The following is a 20,407-nucleotide window of genomic DNA, read 5'->3' on the forward strand; positions in this document are numbered from 1 at the left end:
AAGAATTGCACAATGAGTGCAAAATACTGCACATGAAGGGAGTTTTACATGAATGTGCACCAACAGCGCATTATTCTCTCGTTGAGATACTTCAGTCACCACCAAAAGGGTGGAGCGACTAACATTTGTGTCCGCTCTCCATCCAGTAAATTCCCTTTTTAACTATCTTACCGACATCTTTCATGTCGAGAAATGTTACTTGACCCGCCTTTATCAGCAGCGCTCCGGGGCTGCGGTGGAAAGTTTTTAAAAGTACGATGATTCACGGTCAAACATCCAGTCAATAGACGACGACGCACGCAGCGCCGCCCTGGCTTTGACATCAGAACAGGCTTCTTTTGACAGGTCGACTATATACTGATGAAGGAGATAAATTGGCTGAGACGGACGTTCTCACGTCTCCGTGAATGTGTTGAACCCTGCGAGATGTTCCCTGAGACGTGCAGGCCTTTGTGCTTCATCAAAGAACCGTGGCAGTGAATGAAAAGGCCACGGCGGTCCATTGAGCCTGTGTATTTACACAAATTACACAAAAGAGCTGATAAGAGAATTCAGCAGTGCAAGGGGAAAATGGCTGCGGTGTTTCGGATCAGTCATGGTGTGGTTGTGTATTGTGTTGTTTTTTTTATCACGATCTGCATCTACAAGCACTTTCGCAGCTCTCGCGCTCTCTCCCTGTGTGGTCGGCACTGTTTTCTGCTCAGGACCGACCGCAGATCACGCCGTCTACTGTGAGCCCCATATTTAAAATGTGTTCATGTCCATTTATGATGACAAATGCCTTCCCTCCTTTCCTTTTTCTTCCCTCTCCTAAACGCACCAACTCTATGTCCTTCTGCGGAACAATGAGTTTTGAGGAACCGCACGCACACATGCGTGTGGGCTTTTTCCAGATGCCCCAAAACAATGTCTCCATTCTTGGTCCCTTTCCACTCACCGTAAATTTAATTAGACAATGAACCAATGTGTACTCTCTGTACTCTCTGTTCTCGCTCCCCCGGGGCCTTTGTCTCCCCTCGGCCACTGCCGTCTTTCTCTGGACGTTCATTGGAGTCAAGTGATGCTCAAGTCATGCACACGTTTGTCGAGTGGTGGCTTAAAAGCATCGATTGTAAATAAGACATGGATGTAGCCTAGCGGTTAGCCACCAGGATCGCAGCAAGAACTGTTAGCCCTTTCCCAAACCTAAATTTTGAACTGGCCAGTGAGTTCAAACTGAGAAGAAATGATGCCTACGAAGTATAGCCTTTACCGTGACATTTTTTTACTTGTTATGTGGCCTTAGCAGGTCATCTTGGCCCTAATCCTAACCTCACTTCTTCTCCATGCCTAACCCTAAACCCTGGGGTGCTCTTCTTCCCAGAAATTGAGTTGTTTCTTGTACATGATATACTCGGAAGCCGAGTATATCACGAGTCTGGGATATCTCTCAAAATCCTCTATTGTAGTGAAAACTTCAGGACTTCTAGCTTGGGGAATAGTTGCCGGCGCTCAGTACCTCCGCAAAAATCCTCAACCGAGTGCCGGTGCTGTGTTTACTTCGGTCTGAGCAACGCAGAGTAGCTTTTTGCTTTCATAGTAGTTTGAAAGCAAAAAGACTAAAAGGAAATGAGTCCACTTCTTGCTCTTCAATACAACATTTATAGAAAAATGTCAGTCAGTCATCATCTAACCGCTTTATCCTCCACCAGAGGGTCGCGGGGGGTCCATCGCAGGGCCACACACAGATAGAGACAAACAACCATTCACTCTCACACTCACTCCTACGGTCAATTTAGAGTGTCCAATTTACCTATTCCCCACATTGCATGTTTTTGGACTGTGGGAGGAAGCCGGAGAACCCGGAGAGAACCCACGCACACACGGGGAGAACATGCAAACTCCATGCAGAAAGGCCCTTGTTCCAACCGGGGCTCGAACCCGGGTCTTCTATAGAAAAATGTATCGTCCAAATATAAATAAAATAAAGCTCTGAATGTCTTGTCTAGTGGAATATCCCTGTAATGTTTTACAATGTGGATCACATGTTTGGATGGGAGCGCTCGGGTCCATCTTGAATAAATCACCGAAGGAAAATAGTGGCAGTCTGGATGACAGCATATTAAATCACACTCCCAAAGTATTTTCTAAAAAATGAGCTGAAGAATTTCACCTTCCAGCAGCGTTGGCTTTCGTTTGTGACACTACTCTAAACAACGTCGGTGCATTTTCAGTTCCTGGGAGGTAGAGCGGAGACACATGAGACTCGATATGTGAAGAGTCCAAAGGCATAAATATATTCAACAGTAATTGCATTTGAAATGTTTTACCAAATAAATGTATCGAGTTCCTAAAAGCACACAGGGCAGGAGACAAATATATTGGATTATTAGAGAGCTGTATAAGATCTGCTCTGTTCCTTAGGCGGCGTTCAGATTAATTTCCCAGTAACGGCACATCAGCGCCTGCTTGCGCTTAGACACCCGTGTCTAAAACAAAAATAATAAAGATGATTTAATGTTCATTTTGTGATGGATTCCTGATGTCGGGGGGTAGTTTGAAATTTGTGCAAGTTCATACCTTTCGTAAATGAGCTTAAACCAATGTTTGCCTGGAAGGTAGGAAGTCAACTTAAAACCTTTCGGTATGCTTTGGCAGTCGTACAAAACACACACACACGCTTTGTGGTTAGCGGGCTAAAAGAAGCTCATGGCACTTAAGGTATGGTTGCGTTTCTCAAACGTAAAGTAATACTTTTTGCTTATTTTAGGACACCGAGTAGTCGTTTTAATTGTCTCTTGACTAAATATTTGGACACTTTGGGAGTGTTGCCAACTCACTTTATAGCACAAGTTTGCACAAACGATTTTCCCCAAAACGCAGAGGAACGCTTTATGACTTTGTTATAGAGCAGATGTGTGGCAGAAAAGGTAAGAGAGAATGAAAACAGAGGATAAAAACCTACAGTACAAAGAGAAGGCAAACATTGCTGTAGACACACCGAGAGAATAACAGCAACAAGTATGTGCCAAAGCCAATTTTAGCGGGCTAAAATGGGTCTGTTAGCTTACATCTATGATAAATATTGTTTTTGCTCTCCTCTGCACATTATCTAATGGTCTAAGCATGGCCGCATGTGAGATACTGCGTAGATAATTTGGTGTATGGAGATATCAGCAGGCCATATGTAAACAGTATCTGTCATTCCCTTGTAAAACAAGAGGGGGAGAGTAAGGGAAACAGGGCTTCATAGAGAAGTGGGTGAAAGGACTGAGAAAGTGGGAAAACCGTTGTATCGGATTGGGGTGTTTTAGAGCATCAGGATGCACGATGGTCCCTCAGTGGTCCCTCAGTGGTCCCTCAGTAACCTGCACCAGGACAGGAACAGTTCTGAACCCAACACACACACACACACACCGGTGCAGCTGCTCCAAAGTGGCCTGCCTCCTATTTTCATTCCTATCTGTCGATGAACACACACACACACACACACACACAGAGAGAGAGAGAGAGAGGTAGGATTTTGTCAACAAGGTAATTACAGTGCTGCAGTCGTTGGACCCCAAACCCGGCTACAACACCGAGACACTGACGGATGTGGAGGATGCCAAACCTCCAGCAATGTGTGTACCTCTTGAGGTGTGTATTTATTTGGAGGATATGGAGATGGAGCCTGAAAAAGAGCAACAACAAAAAAAAAAACACACACACACTACTTATTTAAAGCTGCAGCACATAATGTTTTTTCGTTCTTGTTGTTGTTGTTGTTGTTCTGCCTCGTGTATATACAGTAGCAGCACCGCGGCTCAACAACTGGGGTTTTCTGAGCAGGAGAAGCCACTTCTGATGCTTTTTTTTCCACGTTTTTCACGCATACTTGCGGCCGTCTTGCTTTACTAGCGCAATGATGCTGTTGCCTCCATCTGTCTTGACCTCATACTAATTACTTCCTGTGTGCAGCGTTGGGGAAGTCACCAGGTGAGTCATGATACGGTCCCAGAGCCACACGAGACGCTCCTCGCGCTACAAGTCTGCGGAGAATAAACGATATAATGGTGGTGTATTTACGACGTCTACTTCAATTTTCCGTCGCCTAATCGGAACGTTTATTCTTACCAGTTGCAGCGTAGGAAAACAAAACAATTTACTGCTTTTTATAAAGAGAGGAAATGGAGCCGATGGGCTTAATCAGCACTGTGTGAACTCTTTGACACGCTGACTTCACGCCCTCCAACATCCGATCGTCGTCTTCAATGTGAGAAGGCACCATCAGCATTCGTCCCCAGGTCAAATGACTCAGCAGTTGTCATCAGCAACTCATAAAGGAGGAGATTTAAACGCCCCTCGAGGATCCAGAATAGAAGAACAGTTTTATGACGCATGTGACACTTGGTGTGAGGGAGCTGGTCATCTGCTGAAGCCAGGGTAACGGCAACGGTCATTATGTCCAGGGGAGGAAACAAAGCCACCGTGACTTGTGACGCAGTTTTTTAAGTCTTGCTGTGAACACCCAAAGTTCAGCCGGGCTCTCTCTACCCCTCGACCCAGTTCATAACGTGAGGATAAATGAGGGGAGCGAACAGACTCTCACAAGCCTGGCACTGAAGAGTAGTGATAGAGCAGTGGTATTAATCTCCTCAGTGGACACTTGGAATGAAAGCAAATGGGGGGTTGTAAGAATTTTTTGCAGATATGCATCAGAGGTTCTTGTGGGCCTCCTCTTAAGTGATCCACTAAAGAACTACTTATTTATACCTCTTATACTTTTCATGTCTATTCTCTTTTGTTTTGGTTTTTTTTTGTCCTGCTCCCGTCCTCCATCTCAAAGACACAGCACCTGTTTTATCACCCGTGCAGTTTTGATGCAAGAGTTTGGGGGGGTAAACCATTTTAAAGTTGGCAGACGCAAATAACTACAGCGGAAACAGTTTTAGCAAATAAAAGAGGACTTTTAGACTTAAACTTCCTCCCACGTCTGCATCTCTGCTGTGGAAAACCCAGTGGAAACGGCGCATTGCAGCAGGCGAGGGGAGGAATGTGTGGACGGACGAGGAAAACGCCGTTAGAAATTGTGAAAAACTGAAAAACGGAAAATTAGGGATGGCTCGATGACCGTGAACCACCATCATCGTGGCAGTCGAAGGTGTAGCAACGATGAACCAGGGACCGGGGCTGGACTCAACCTGTCAGACTCTACAGCTGGAGAGGACATTATTCCAGAACCTGCAGTATCTGGACATCTTCAACTTCCTTCATTGCCATTCATCTTACCCCCGGAAAGTCACTGAAAGTTTACAAGAGCCTTGAGGGGAGCCTCTCGTCCGTCATTGTGAGGCAGTATCATTGGAAACTGTAGGGGGCAGTGTCGAGTCAGTAAAACGACAATGAACTTACAGCTGCAATGAAACTACTATAAAAACATTCGTTTGTGTTCTGTTCTATTTCTGTATCTAATCGTCATTTTTTTGGTGTAAGGTTACAGCGCAACCTACAGTGCTGGCATATGTACTACGGTTTCTTACTGCTTACTTTATTTATTGACCGACAGCTATCATAACATGAAGATTTGAACTAATAAGCTCCAGTTGTTTTCAGACACAAGTGACTGTATCTGAATGGGGTTTTTATGTGACAGCATGGGTCCTCATGCTCGCGTACACTTTGACAACGTCTCAGTGTTGTAGCCTGCAGCTGGAACTAAGAAAGTATAAAGATTCATCTCTCTCTCTCTCTCTCGATCAGCACAGAGACGCCATTAAAAATAATGAGCTTTCCTTTTACCTCCCTCTGCTTTGCAGCCCCGTCAACAGATTCCTCCATTCGGGGCACAGAGTGCTCACTGTACCCAAGCAGGGGTTTAACAGGGTTTTTTTTTTTTTTCTCTTAACATTTACAGTGTGAGAAAATTTCCCAGGTACAGTGAGGAAGCCATTAATGGCTCACATGCATGCAGTGTACCTGGTGTCCTGCGTTCAGCGTTGTAACGTGTCGGGTTGTTTCGTCGGGTCACAAACGGAGCAGGAAATGAACTTTTTACTCCCCCATTGACTTTACTCCCCCACTTTTTTATATTTTAGCACCCAGATGTTTCATGACGCCTACATTTTTAGTTCATTTTAAAAAGAAAAGCTGTGTCGAGTCTGTATTTGTGTGTAACAATTAAATATAAACTATTACATGAAAATAATTAGAGTTTACGCGGCTCTGTTTCTCCGTTGTTTAGCGCCTGGTGTTGCCGGGGCGACATCCCCCACGCTGCACATCAGAAGTGATTTGTTTTATGCCAAGACGGCGGCTTTGCACTCGTAAAGGGAGACAGCTGCAAACAGGGCTGGGGTATGAGCGAAAACACGAAGAGAAGTGCCCACGAGAAGTCCAAAAGTGATTTCCAGGCTCCAAAAAAAAAAAAGTTCATGCCTGGGGGCCCACACGGTTGGTGTCTGCATGGAGTTTGCATGTGTGTGGGGTTTTCTCCAGATTCTCCAGCCTCCTCCCACAGTCCAAAAACATGCAAGATGGGGATCAGGTCAATTGGATACCATAGGTGTGAGAGTGAATGGTTGTTTGTCTCTATATGTGGCCCTGTGATGGTGTGACCCCGCCTACTGCTCTGTCAGCTGAGATTGACATTGCGACCCTCATGTGGATGATAATACGGTAGAAAATGGATGGACGTTCATGTCTGGAATCATGGAGACACAAAATTTGAAGCATCCTTAACCGTTAGTGCTCAACCTTGGGATGTGGTAATAACACACTACTCCTTATATAGACATCCTGGGGTTGTGTTCTTACGTGTTGTTGAGTCAAAGTTATGACTAATTCTATTTTTATTTGTTTAAAGGAGTAGTGATACTTGTGCAGACGTCACAAAATAAACAATTTTTGTTCATAAAAATGAGCCAAAAAGATTTGAAAATGGAGAAAAAAACGATTTCATCCGATTGTCTATATAGGTTGTGCTGGACAGAAATTGTATTGCACATTCTTATAGCCTCTGGATATCCGTTTCAATATAGCCTAAATAGTGTGTTCTAACTGGGCTTCAAATATGAACGTAACACTGTTTTCGTGAAAATGATGCACAAGCATTCGCTGCATGACCTCCATCATGAGAGTCCAATATGTACACACCACTCTGCTGGATCCAGCTGCTCTACATGTGCCGGAGCTGCGATTCTCCCCCTCCGTGAATCAATCTCATTTCACACAGCCGTTCCCCTTCCTGTTCCGCTGGTCAATAACAGCGCTGCAGCGATCGGGGTCAATGCGTTTTCCACATGCGGGCCTCCGTAAATGTGGGACGCTGACTTGGAGTACACTAAATGACAGTGACAGAGCAGCCTCTGGGCAGCGCAAAGGTCCCATGGTTTTATTGCTGAATGACACTGTCCCATAATGAACAGGTCACAGGTTAAGCATGAGCATGCGGCTCACGCTCACACGTGTGAGCGCTCGTCACATTGAGAGTTTTACAGTCGCTGGGAGCGGCCGAGAAATGATGTTGGCAAGCGACCGAGTCGTCGGCGTGAAATTTGAATCGCATGTGGTAAAAGCATTTCCAAATTATTAACAAATGCACCTTTTTGTTCACTAGAATCCGACCCCAAGACCGCTCCACGAGTGACACTTAAGTGTGACAGTGGAATGAATCACTTAAGTTAAATGCCTGCAATGTGCGTGAATGGACTCCAAAGAAAACTTGGAAAGGATAAATTGGAGGATATAGTGTGGATTCGTGGCAGTTGTAGGAATACTGTAACAACGGCACTGCTCGAGGTTAGTCAACCTGCATCGACCTCGCTCAGACGACCTTGTGTACACAGCCTGTCGGCCGTCAGCGGCGGCTCCTGCTGCAACATGACTGACAGGGGCCCGGGAAAGAAGGGAGGAAAAGAGAAGAAAAACATGCGCTCATTCTTTCACTTTCTCTTTCACAGGCAGGGACAAGCACGCACGCTTTCAAAATTCCCATATCAGCAAAGTTAAAAACACCGTGGAGCCACTTGCCAGTCGGGTGAGAAAACTGGGCGTGTCTTTGTGTCATCACACTGCTGCGACTGCAAGTGTGTTCTGTTTGTCTCTTTTTTTTTTTTTTTATCAAACCACTACAATCAAAGGTTTAATCATTTAATTTTAAGTTGCAGAAACTGAAAATTGCACATGCTCTCAAAAGGGTGCCATTTTGGACCTCCGTGTCCTCCAACACGGGGGATATTCACCTTCCAACAACTTCACCAATAAATGTTGTGACTCTGACCTTTTCTTTCACTCGACGTCAGTTTGAGACGGAGAACGTTATTCGGCAAACTGCCGCAGAGCAGATTGAGACGTGGAGAATTCACTGAGAAATCTTTGTGGAAATGCATTTCGCGAGGACCCACCGAGCACACGACTCCTATTAAGACTCAGTATTTGGTTAAACATGTTCACAAAATTAAGTTTAAGGCACAACAGGATTCCGGTCGGAAAATGTTACGGTTTTCAATTTTTCACTCCCTCCCCTTCCCCTCTGTGTCATTTTGTAACCAAATTCCTTAGTAAGTGAAGAAAGTCATTACTGCTAATGGGTCTTTATGGCAGACAGTGTAGTTCACAGGCTGCGAGGTCCATGACAGACTTGCATGTCAGAACCAAACCTCCGACTAAACATTCACACAGACTGTCACTTTTCACTCCGCTCATTCTAATGTGACTTGTTAATTAATATGATTAAACATTCTTCGTTGCCTAACTGAGTCACTGGAGGCGCAGACGACTCAGTTTTAGTGCAGTGTGTGGTAAAGCTCAGTGGATTAAGCTGAACGCCTCTTTCACTTTTCCGTCACATGATGCAGGAGCATCAGGCTTCATGTCATTCCAGCATGACTAAGAGGAAAATGGTGGAAACCTAGTCGCCAGATTAATGATGTGACCCTTGGAGCGTGTGAGAGCCTACTTCTAATCCTGTGTCGCCATCTAGTGATAAAACCACTTATCACACACAGTTAAAGCACACAAAGTTTAATTTACACTTGTTTATTCAAGGCACAAAACACAAATACTGTTTAACATGCTCTTACATTTAGATTCATTAACATTTTGGTGATTTTTTTTTTCTTTTTTTCTTTTTCTTCATTATGTGTAGCTACCATGTTTTGCTCAGTACAAGAACAAACTAAAGGACTACCAATACATGTTAGACATGAGGGTCAAGTGGAGTTACAAAAAAAACCGACGTTGGCATGATACAAAAAGCTGCCTCTTTTTCCCCGCACATGGACACACAAACACGACAGGAACAAAGACTCGACCTCTACAGGTCGCACTTCATGATCTCTCTGAGGCAGATGGTAGCATAGCAAGAAGAGTCCAGGTCGAAGTTTAAAGTGAGAGCAAGCGAGTCCTGCTTCCTTTCTCCCGTGACCTCTCCGCCTCCCCCGCCCTCCCTGCAAGCCGCCCCTTGGAGCTGGTGGCTGAGGTTGTGCGGCTTGGCCAGCAGGGGGCGATAGCAGCCAGGTATGTTGAGTTTGAGGCTGCCCACTCTGAAGCGACAGTTATCCAGCCCATCTCTGGCCAGTCTCTCCTGGTACCAGGTCCCCAAGGCGTTCTCTGGATACTTCACCGTGTTTCCTGGCATCGGCAGCAACACCTGGTGATGCAGTGAGCGACACAAATCAGAACAGCTGCTTTTAAAACCACACTCCTCTTTCTGAGAGAGTTACTGCTCTAAACGCATGATGTTTATGTCCTGGTTGCAGGTGGCGCCTCAAATTTCTGTGTGCAAACCCCCACCGAGGCGCCTCAGATTTCCGCGATACAGACACAAAGCAGTTCTCCCTCGAGCGATAACCTACATCCCCGCCCATAACAAAACGTCATCTTAATCTGTCCCTTTTCTTGAGTTCTGCCGCTCCACACGGACAAACTAACACAGTTAAAAAAAAAAACAAAGCACATACTTGTTCAAGTGCATAGACTCCCCTTTGCTCCTCTTGGTCCGTCACCACATGGATCTGGAAAAAGTGAATAGAATGAGCTTTGAAAGCATACAATCCCTACGTCCCACAGGTCCGCTAAAATGCATTAAAGTAAATCTATGAACAAATGTGTTGTGAGAGCGTTAAAACCACCTCATAGCAAAACATGTTTTTTCATATTCATGGAATCTAGCACTCGGGCAGCCTGAAAGCAACTTCATGTCTCCGGCGCACAATGAAACACTACAGATAAAAATCAGACCACATGTTTGCAGCGCTGCTGTCATTCCTCTGTTCCACTGAATTATAAAACTGTCTGACGGTTTTTCATGAATGATCCTCTTGTTACGAGAGCTTCGCCCACTCATGAAAACAATCTCTCCATCTCATGAGGGGACATACTTTCCACATCATGAGAAAAATAGCCAAGGCAATTACAAGAGATACCACGACAGTTTCATTTTATGCATTTGTGGTTTTTTTAAATTCTCGTGACACAATGCTGTGAAAAAACCTTCCGTTTTTGTCATTTCTCTAACGTAAATGATGATTAAAGACGAGATCTACTGTATTTTTCCTTTGTTCCATTTTCTGTGCGGGGAATTGACATAAAACTTTTTGTACATTATCTATATTTGGACCTCAATACGGATCCCTGAACGATACTTTTCTCAATAGAGGTTGTATTATTCGTCGTAGTAGTTGTTGTTTTGGCAAATCTACATTTCACATTGCAGTATAATTTGCAAGTTTCAGTTAGAGCTGGCCCAGTCGCCATCTTCATTCACTTTAGATCCTAGTCAAACTTGCTTATGTACCAAACTGCGATATCAAATGATGACATACTTCCTAAATTGGGGTGTAAAGTGTCGTTTATTTCCAGGCCCTACTGTTACTACCTGAGCGCAGCAACTGTCTCCGCCGTCCTCTGCTTTGCTCTGGCCCGCCTGCGTCCACACCAGGTCTCCCTCCCTGGCTCTGTGGCCCAGGGTCGCCAACCTGTGAGCCGCCGCCTCGTTCCACACCCTGCCAACCACAAAGTCGTCAGTTACGATAAGAGCTGAGAGTCGTCCTGAATATTATGTGCTTAGGAGAGAAAATAGAGCACTTGGCGAGGGGCGGGGATGAGTTCATTTATTCACGAACTAATACAATCAGTCAAATAAACATCTCAATGTATGTGATATAGTGTATATAATAATAATAATAATATACACCAAAATAATCGTTAGCTGCAGTTCTAGTTTCAGCTTAATGCGTTGAACCAAAATCCTTATTTACTGTAGGGAGTGATTGTTTTTCTGATTTGTTTTATTATTTTTTTTCTTAGTTCATCAAGTTCAGACCACAACTGCAGAGAACAGGAAGCGTCTCATGACCACAGGAAGTGTCAATGGAATGAAAAAACTAGGTTTTGTTTTTTCATGTTGTCTCCGTTTATCCTCTTGTCATCGTAAGTGTCCATGTCCTGTATTTACAGTATGTTTGTACATTTTAAACACCTTTTTAAAACGTTTATTGGAAAAGGAGCCTTATAACACAAAAGCAACATTTCCCAGACAAGGTAATGGTCTCGATCTTTGTTATGTTCCCATTTTGAGACATGGGAGACTCCAAAATAAGAGCCTCTAAACGTCAACATGGCTTAACCAAATCACATCACCCGAGGCTTCAAATGCTCTTTTCATTCTGCTGAAAAGTCTGATGTCAAAACCAGCCGCCACTTGGTTTAAATGGGTGAATACATAAAGAATTTCAGCTGACCTGCTACAGTAGGCGTGTGGGTAGAAGACTCTCATGCTGTGGGGCAGGCTGAGCCAAGCCTGGGCGCAACCGTCTGCACTTGTTCCGTAGCGGTTCAAGGCTCGAAGCATCAGCCGCTCTCTGGCCTTTGACAGTGGCATCAGAGCCAAAGACTCCTTGGCGTTATCTGGTACAACGTAGCAGGACGGACGGTCAGCACGGAAAAAGGCTTTAAAAACATCCAAGCGTGTGACTGTTGACACTCATAGACACAGTCGTGTTATAGCTGCTGTGTGTAAAATGTTGGATTAAAAAAAAAAACAAACTGCTTACCTGTTTGGAGGAAGTGTCTCTTTGCGTGACTCTGAGGATCGTCACCTTCCTCCGGAGTAAAGAAGAGGCGCACCGCACTCACCTAACACACGTGACCCACAGCAACACAAGATGTGTACAATGTGAGAGTGAATGCATGATTCACGTCGCCAGCGATCTGATCACTCACCATGTCTTCTTTGAGTAAAGCCAGTCCCACTCTGTCGGCCTGAACGCTCTGTCCACTCCCAAACCTCTGTGGTCCATAGTAGTTGACAAAACCTCTGGCCTGCAACGACAAAACATATCGCAGTCTATTCAACTTTTGTGTTGCCATTGTGTTGTCGGTCTGTTTCTGTCCCATGAGTATGTTTACAGAGCAGGAACAATATGGTAATAAAAACGATGGTAAAAGATGATAATAGAATGGTAATCTTTGATATACAGACGTTTTAATATGGCAATTAACAGTTGACAAAGTGTGAGGGACATACAGGAGAGTAAACTTACAATATAACTCCCAAATGTTTGTTTTTGAAGGTATTACATTGTTGCTAACCTATGTAAAGGCACTTTGTAAACGTATTTTTAAAAGTAATATGATTATTCAAAGGCGGAACAACTCCGCAAAATCGCAATTACTATTTTAGATTAAATATTGCCTCTGGACTTGTACACATAACCTTCTACAGACTGAAGAAAGCATCTTTGTTTCCCACAGATCTGCACAGAAATCACACAGTAATCGTTTTAAATATGTTATTCAAATGAAAATAATTGGGAATAATTATGTAAAAATTACCGTTCCCTGTCATACTGCAATTTCAGTCAAAAATACTCGCGTCAGCCCTAATTCAAACTGTTCCGAGTAAACGTTTGGTTTATTTTAGTGCAATAAAAAAAAAAAAAAAACATAATAATCACACCTTCACATTCTCCACAGCCTCCTTTATCAGTGCTGCCAGTCGAGTGTGTCTGTCTGCATCCGAGAAGTGTGTGTCACTACTAGCCGTGTGAGGCCGTAGGTCACGGACCACCAGGTCAAAGTGGTTCCCCTGCAGTCGCCCTATCCTCAAAGGCTCGCTGACGGAGCGGACTTGCGACAGGTGCATCCCTCTCTTCTCAAACTCTGCTCGCTTGTCATTCAACCTGATGAAATAAATACAAATGGTGTGGCCGTAAAAGCAAACAAATCTGTAAAATGTACAAAAACAAAACAAAACAGAGGAGCCCTACCGTAGTGGTGAGACCTTCTTGACCACCATGGACTGGTAGGTGATGGCTCTCTTATCCTTGATTCCAGCATAGGTGAAATCTGATGGTAAGACGCCAAGAGCTGCTGCCATGTAGCTGATGGCCTCCAGAGTCTCAAGGTTCTCCTTACACAGAGTGAACGCTGGACACACAAATCACAAAAGCACATATCCCTATGAGTGAGTTAGTGTTTTAATGATAAGCCCGCTAACCAGGGGGCCTTCCAAGTATTTTTATTTTTCAGACTGGATGACTTGGTGATAATGGACACACGTTTAATACTTGATATTTGTTAGTTGCCTCAACACCTTGTTCTTTGCTAAACACCTCGCCTCTCTGATCAATTTGATCAATTAAAGATCTCGTGTTGAATAATTAATGACACGTTATTGTGATACCACAGACAACAACAATGGAGGTCTCTTCCGCTCCCCTCTCCCTTTCCAACGAATTTAATGCGTTTACTGGAAACACTTTTGCACAACATTATCCGCTCTTCCTCTTTCCTCCTCTCAGTGGTTTTCTCCTCCTTTGTTACTTTATGCATCGGATTTATGCATTGTACTGTAGTTTCGGTTTGGTGTAGAATCATGTCTCTGAACAGCAACCCCCTTGCCTAAAGTGCATATAAAAATCTTATGATGATAAGATAATGATTATAAACATACTTATTGTAGTACGTTGAAATGTTGCCAATGCATTCTCCTACATATTTACACACTTGACTTTTTTCTTCTTCTTTTTTTTTGAGAAAGTAATAACTTAAGTTTCATGGTTACTCCCTACCGGTGTAAACGTCTTCTTCCTTTCGCTCATCTGCACTTCTCTTTTTCGGCCTCCCTCGCTCCCTCAGCCTCACCGAAATCGCTGTACTCCCCTGATCGCTGAAGCTTTTTGTCTCCACCAGTTTCCCGAACCTGCGGCTCAAGAAGTGGTGGACCGCTGTCCTGTGATCCTTATCGTCATCAGGGCCGAACGTGTAGGATGAGCCGCGCACTTTGGCATCTATGAACCTGAAGAAGTCCTCCGCCTCGTCCTCTGAGACCAGCTGGGACAGCTCTCTGTAGTCCGGGTCCTCCCTCACCCTGATCTCAGGCTGAATGGTGACAGTCATGAGGAAGGGAAAACGGTGTCTGACAGCCCGGTGGACGTTGGCTCTGTGGTGTTTGTCAGCAAAGGATCCCAGCGATAACTCTTGCTGGGTTGGTTTTTCATCTTTGAGGGTCAACACAAACTGTTCAAGCTCATCACTGACTGACTGGCCTAAAATCACGCCCAAATCAAAACTGCCTGGACTCGGCAGGGCAACATCTACCCCGCAATCAGCAGACACATACACACTGTCTGAGACAGAGAAATTGTTATTCTGTTTACATTTAGCAGTGGTCTCATTCATTTTATATGTGGAGGCACAAGCTGGGGTATGTGCTGCTGCTGCCGTCACCTCTTTGTTCACCTGCTGTCCACTAATGTCTATCTCAGTCACAACAAAGTCTTTGATAAAGTTCTTAATGCTTCCGAGAAAACCTTCATGACTGGAGATGAAGCACACAGGGATGTTCACACCATCAATGTCCTGCTTCATGGTCATTTAATCCAAACTTTGCAGATCCTCCACTCAAACCTGAAAAGGACAGAGTTGAAAGGTTGGATAAACAAGTAAGGCAATAGGCTACATATCCAAGAACAGGTGATGATACAATATATTAGACAGAGAGATGTCTGTTGTCCTCATTGGGAAATTTGTCTGCAGGAAAACAAGACCTAGTCATTAGCATACAATAATATATACTAGAAACACACATAAGAGGGAAAACATAATAAAACCTCTTACTTACTTCTAGCTCTTATATGTACCCAAATGTTTAAATGCACTTTTGTAAGTCGCTTTGGATAAAAGCGTCTGCTAAATGACATGTAATGTAATGTAAAAACCAGAACACAATATGATATATACATAGAAAGATATAAATAAGCAGATAATCACAAGAAAAAAGTAAATTTTTGGAAACAGTGTATGTTTTTTTTAATTGAGTGAGACGATTGGAAGACGGGGTAATGAGTAAAATTGCTTGAATAAATAAAACAACATGAATTAAATATTTAAATCATTTAGTGATGCACACCCCAGTATACCTCTACCAGTTATTGACAACATTTTTTTTTTAAATTAATATGTTAATAACAAGTTCTCATAAGAAGCTTCATAATTGTTTTTCCTGTACTGTTTCATAACAAAGAAACCAGAAAAGTGAATGTTTGTGGTTTTTGTCCAACATGGGAGTATGAGGTTTAGGATACTGCATTTTAACTAGTTTTCTAACTATTTATGTCCCCAGAATCGCAAGATTAAGCGATGGTGAAAATAATTACAGTATTACAGCACAATTCACACACTTGAGGCAACAAAAGGATACAAACGTGTCGAAAGAGACATGGGAAATATGATGCAAGTATAGGTTTACAGACATACCAATAGTAGGCAGCAGAGAATATTTAAACTGCTCTTAGATATAGTCAGAGCTGGGAGACACTTTTAAGATAATATATGCATCATTTAAAATGTGACAGTTGCTTTTTATTCTGCTTATTTATGTCTGTTTGCAGTGATTGAACCGTTCTAAATAACTGTACCTCGACATTTGGAGACAGCGAGCGCTGTGTCTAATGCAGCAAAGACAGCAGAGCACATTTTTGTCTTAAAACGGGAATAAAAGTGTCTCATGAAGGAATAAAAGGTGTTTATTCAACGAACCTGTGTGTGGTGAGTAAACCAGGAGCTGTTGATGTAAACACAACCACGCCGAAACAATCCCGACTACTTCCGCACCATGTGACTGTCACGTGACTGCTCTTAAAGGGAAACTGAACCTTTTTTTTGTCGGGTAACAGTTCTTTATAACACTATATTGACCTTGTCCACTGCCTCCTTTGCCAGCACTGTCAGTCAAGCGTGCCTGTCTGCATTAGAGTATGAAGTGTATTGGGTCTTTTCCATTATACAGTTCTAGTTTGGCTCGGCTCGACTTGACTCTACTTGGCTTAGGGATAGTACCTGGTGCAGGTTCTACAGAGCCCGGGTCGGGTCATGGTGGGAAATATTTTTGACTGAACCTTTGTCCAAGCAATGGTTTTCCCCGTCCTTAAAGTTCCAAGCGAGCTAATAATAGTAATAATAATACATTGTATTTGTAAGTAACAGTAACAGTGTTTCGTTATACGCTTGTTAGTAAGTCGGCTTCTCTGCTCAAGCTGCTACCCCTACAAATGGATGGTTTACTAGTCTCTGATAGACTCGGTTTTCTTGAAACGGGATAGTAAAGATAAAGTGGTTGATATTGTTATGGGTGTCTTACAAGGTTACAGTTACTACTATACACTGCATGTGTCCTATCAGGGGCATCGCTAGACTTTACATCTCATCACCTTTTGTCTTGCTGCATGCAAACACAATGTACTTAACTCAATTGTATGCAAACAAATATATGGGAGGTAAGTACTGGCATTCTTCAACATTCCACAATTGGGGATGGAATAGCAATGCAATATGATAACTGTCTGAGTCAGGGGTCTGCAACCTTTTAGGATGGAAAAAGCCATTTTTGCCACCTCTGCACCCAAATAAAATTAATCTGAAGCTTGAATTAGGATTTGCTGATGTTCGGGGAACAATTCCTACACCAGATAGAATCTGTGAAGGCTCTCAGTTATCCAGGTCATAGTCCTCTTCAATAGTTGACTGTGGGCTACTGGACTTGCTGAAGTTTGACGACATTTTACCTCTTATCCAAGAGGCTTCTTCAGTTCTGCAGATAAAGCATACACTTCTGCACCTCATGGTTAACACACTGGAAGTGATTACTTGTTTTTACTCAGGGCTTTCTCTGCACAGAGTTTTGTCTGTTTTGATTTGTGACCATGCCAAGGTGATATTGGACTTCTCCGTGAAGGGTATACCTACATCTATCTTGCAAGAGTCGGCTATTTAGTGATCCCTGATTTTAGATCAATCGGCTGGTTTTTGCAGATCCTCGATGTCATACTGCTGGGACTTCTGATTGCTAATGGACACCTCTCTTATGCTAGAAAGGTAACATCTGTTGTCTGTTATTACTTTAATAAAATCAAACACCTGGCTACGACCGAGACAAAGACAATTTTGCACAATAATGATTTCTCCTCTTCGCACATTAAGTGTTTAAACCACCTCAGTATTTCCAGTGATCCAATTGCAATTTTGACTGAAATCAATCGCACTGCAGGAATTAAAGACAGCAACATGGACATGCTAAGAGCGAGCATTTAGCTCCAGTATTTCAAGTGTTTACAAAGCCTAACATGACATCTCCTTCAATTTTCTTCACAGACTGAATTCATGCATATTCCGTTATACTTGACCATCACAAATCTACTTTTGATCATCTTTGGTGTGTTTGGTGTCTACAAAAAGAAGAAGTGGGCTCTCATAGTGGTGGGTCATTTTAAGTTAGTGACTACAGGAAATGCCTTTCACAGGATTTGGTTGCTCATATCTTTTTGTGTCTCAGTTTACAGTTGGAATGATCCTGACAAGCCTGATTATGTTCCTTTCCACACCCTGTGTATTGGCTTTTAAGTCTCAGGTATTACAACGTTAACTCCACTGCCCCGACGTGCCTTTATAATTATACCCACCACAGTTGCTGTAATAACACAAATACATTTGTCCTGAACTGACACGTGAGAAATCACTGTATTTCAGAAATACATAGAGTTAAATGAAATGCTTCTTTATCAATTGTGTTTTTCTCCTACGTCACAGTTTCAATGCTGTGGATTAGCTCGGGGCTACATGGACTGGGGCCACGACATCCCAGAGTCTTGCGAATGCAATGTCAACTCAACCAGTAATCCATGTGTGAGCTGCACTGTTTACACTTGCCCATGGATGTAATGTTGTTATTGTAGCGTCACCTGTTCCAGCTAAAGATTCCCCTGTGTCTTATAGGTGGCGCTCTACACCAACAACAGCGTCATAATGGTTTATGAAAAGGTAATGATAGCATTACAGTGTTGCTGCATGAACTGTGTTAATCTTTGCCTGATCGAAGAAAATGGTGGTCTGCATTCAGGGATATATATATATGTGTGTGTGTGTGTGTGTACAGTCAGGTCCATAAATATTGGGACATCGACACAATTCTCTTCTTTTTGGCTCTATACACCTCCCACACCTCTAAAATGGTTGCTGCTGCTAAACGGAGAAATAGACGGTCAATGCAGCCAAAGTAGTGTCAAAGTCACTGAATGTCAAATATGACAATTCAAAGTAAGATTGGAAACTGCGTTTCTCTTGCAGCCATGTCTTCCATACTTGGTGGAAAAAGCGAAGGAAGGGACCTCATATGGAATTGCAGTGATGATGATGGCACTCTCGTTACTCTGGGTATGTACTGTAGGATTGCATGGCTCATGTACCCAACTGCCTGCCTCCCTGTGTCGTCAAAATTAAGCTTGAACCACTTGACTTTAGAAACGCTGACATTATAGTGTTCCCTTCAACTTTTGTATTTATTTTATTGAGCCCAACTTCCAAAATACAAATGTAAAAAAGGATACAGACAGATACTCTCACGTCGGTCAAGAATCACGTGTGTTTCCCTGTCCTTCAGATGCTGTCTGTGGTGTTGAGTATCGTCATCTTGTTTAAGTTGTGCAAGAAGGAAGATGCTCCAGCAGTGGTCTACCATGCAGAAGAAAATTAACTTTTCATTTCTTTACTTTCCTTTTTTGGCTGCACTGCAAAATGTCTATTTCTCTCTCTCTCTTCTACTGTATGTACTGTGGCTTTTGCACTCAAATGTATCAGTGCATTTTCTATTTGTCATGTCTAAAGCCTATATATACAGTATATACAACACAAAGCTGCCCTGAGACTTTTGCATAGTATTGTATGTACAGTGTTTGTGTATATATACAAACATAACACAGTTTTTGCAATTTATCAGTGCCTTCTATTCCACACCTCATGAAAACTTATATTTCTAGATCATAGGTGCCAGTGCCACACAAATACATACAGTATGCAATGCAGCATTTTGATGGTCTGTTATAAAATATTATAAAATAATAAATATGTAAGTCAAAACCTGTATATACTTGTTTCTTTTTTTCCTGGCCTAAAATCACGCCCCAAATCAAAACTGTCTGGACTTGACGGGGCAACATTTAGCCCACAATCAGCAGACACATACACACTGTCTGAGACAGAGAAATTGTTGTTCTGTTTCATTTTATATGTGGAGGCACAAGCTGGGGTATGTGCTAGAACTGCTGCTGTCACCGCTTTGTTCACCTGCTGTCCACTAATGTCTATCTCAGTCACAACAAAGTCTATAATAAAGTTCTTAATGCTTCAGAGAAAACCTTCATGACTGGAGATATGTCTAAAAATGTCATTTAGTGAGACGACTGGAAAAGGGGGTAATGAGTAAAATGGCTTAAATAAATAACACAACATGAATTAAATATTGTCATTTTATTAAACACAATGAAATTACTATACAAAGATATTGTGGGGATGTAACGGTGTTGTCCGGGTTTCTTCATGCCCAGCCGTTGGCAGACCTCGTTGAACACCTAGGCCTCAAAGTTCCGCCCTTGGTCGCTGTGCACCTCCACCGGAACTCCAAAGCAGGCATTCCGCAGTGGTAACAAATAATCGATGGCTACAAGGATGTAGCGGTTGCCCCGTTCTGTGACTGGGAAGGGGCCCAAGATGTCAACAGCCCCACATTCCATGGGAGCCCCCAAAATGATTGCTTTGGTCATGCTACTTCAATGTTCTTGAAGCCTTGGCCTGCAGATGATGCCTGGGGCTCACCGGCGCCACTGTCTAGAGGGTTACCATCATTGTGGGCTAGTGTTAAAGTTAGTTAGTTTTTATTAATCCCCTTAGGGAAAGTATTCCTCTGCATTTTGACCCATCCTAGAATAGGGTTGGGTACCTTGCTCAGGGGTACCCCAGCCCTTTTTGGCCGGGTGGGGATTTCTGGTTACAGAAACCTCTGGTTACAAGTCAAGTTCCCTTTCCACTTGGCCACGGGCTGCCCAAAGTGTGTCACGCAGAGCTGCTTCTACTGGAGTCCCCACTTCCTGTTCCTCCATGTCCACATCCTCTT

The 20,407-nt window shown here is 43.2% G+C and overlaps 1 protein-coding gene across 1 annotated transcript; it reads right to left on the bottom strand.

Annotated features, from left to right (window-relative positions):
• Positions 1-8,981: 8,981 nt before the first annotated feature.
• Positions 8,982-16,081, bottom strand: pus7l (pseudouridine synthase 7 like). The gene is made up of 10 exons (XM_044020119.1): positions 16,003-16,081; positions 14,034-14,871; positions 13,230-13,389; positions 12,920-13,142; positions 12,184-12,282; positions 12,015-12,096; positions 11,703-11,868; positions 10,838-10,964; positions 9,921-9,974; positions 8,982-9,610 (listed from the first exon to the last, which is right to left on the bottom strand). The coding sequence occupies exons 2-10, from the start codon at positions 14,836-14,838 to the stop codon at positions 9,275-9,277; spliced, it is 2,052 nt and encodes a 683-aa protein (XP_043876054.1). The 5' UTR covers positions 14,839-14,871; positions 16,003-16,081; the 3' UTR covers positions 8,982-9,274.
• Between the last annotated feature and the right edge of the window lie 4,326 nt (positions 16,082-20,407).

Source organism: Solea senegalensis, linkage group LG3 (genome assembly GCF_019176455.1).
Source record: "Solea senegalensis isolate Sse05_10M linkage group LG3, IFAPA_SoseM_1, whole genome shotgun sequence".
NCBI lineage: Eukaryota > Metazoa > Chordata > Actinopteri > Pleuronectiformes > Soleidae > Solea > Solea senegalensis.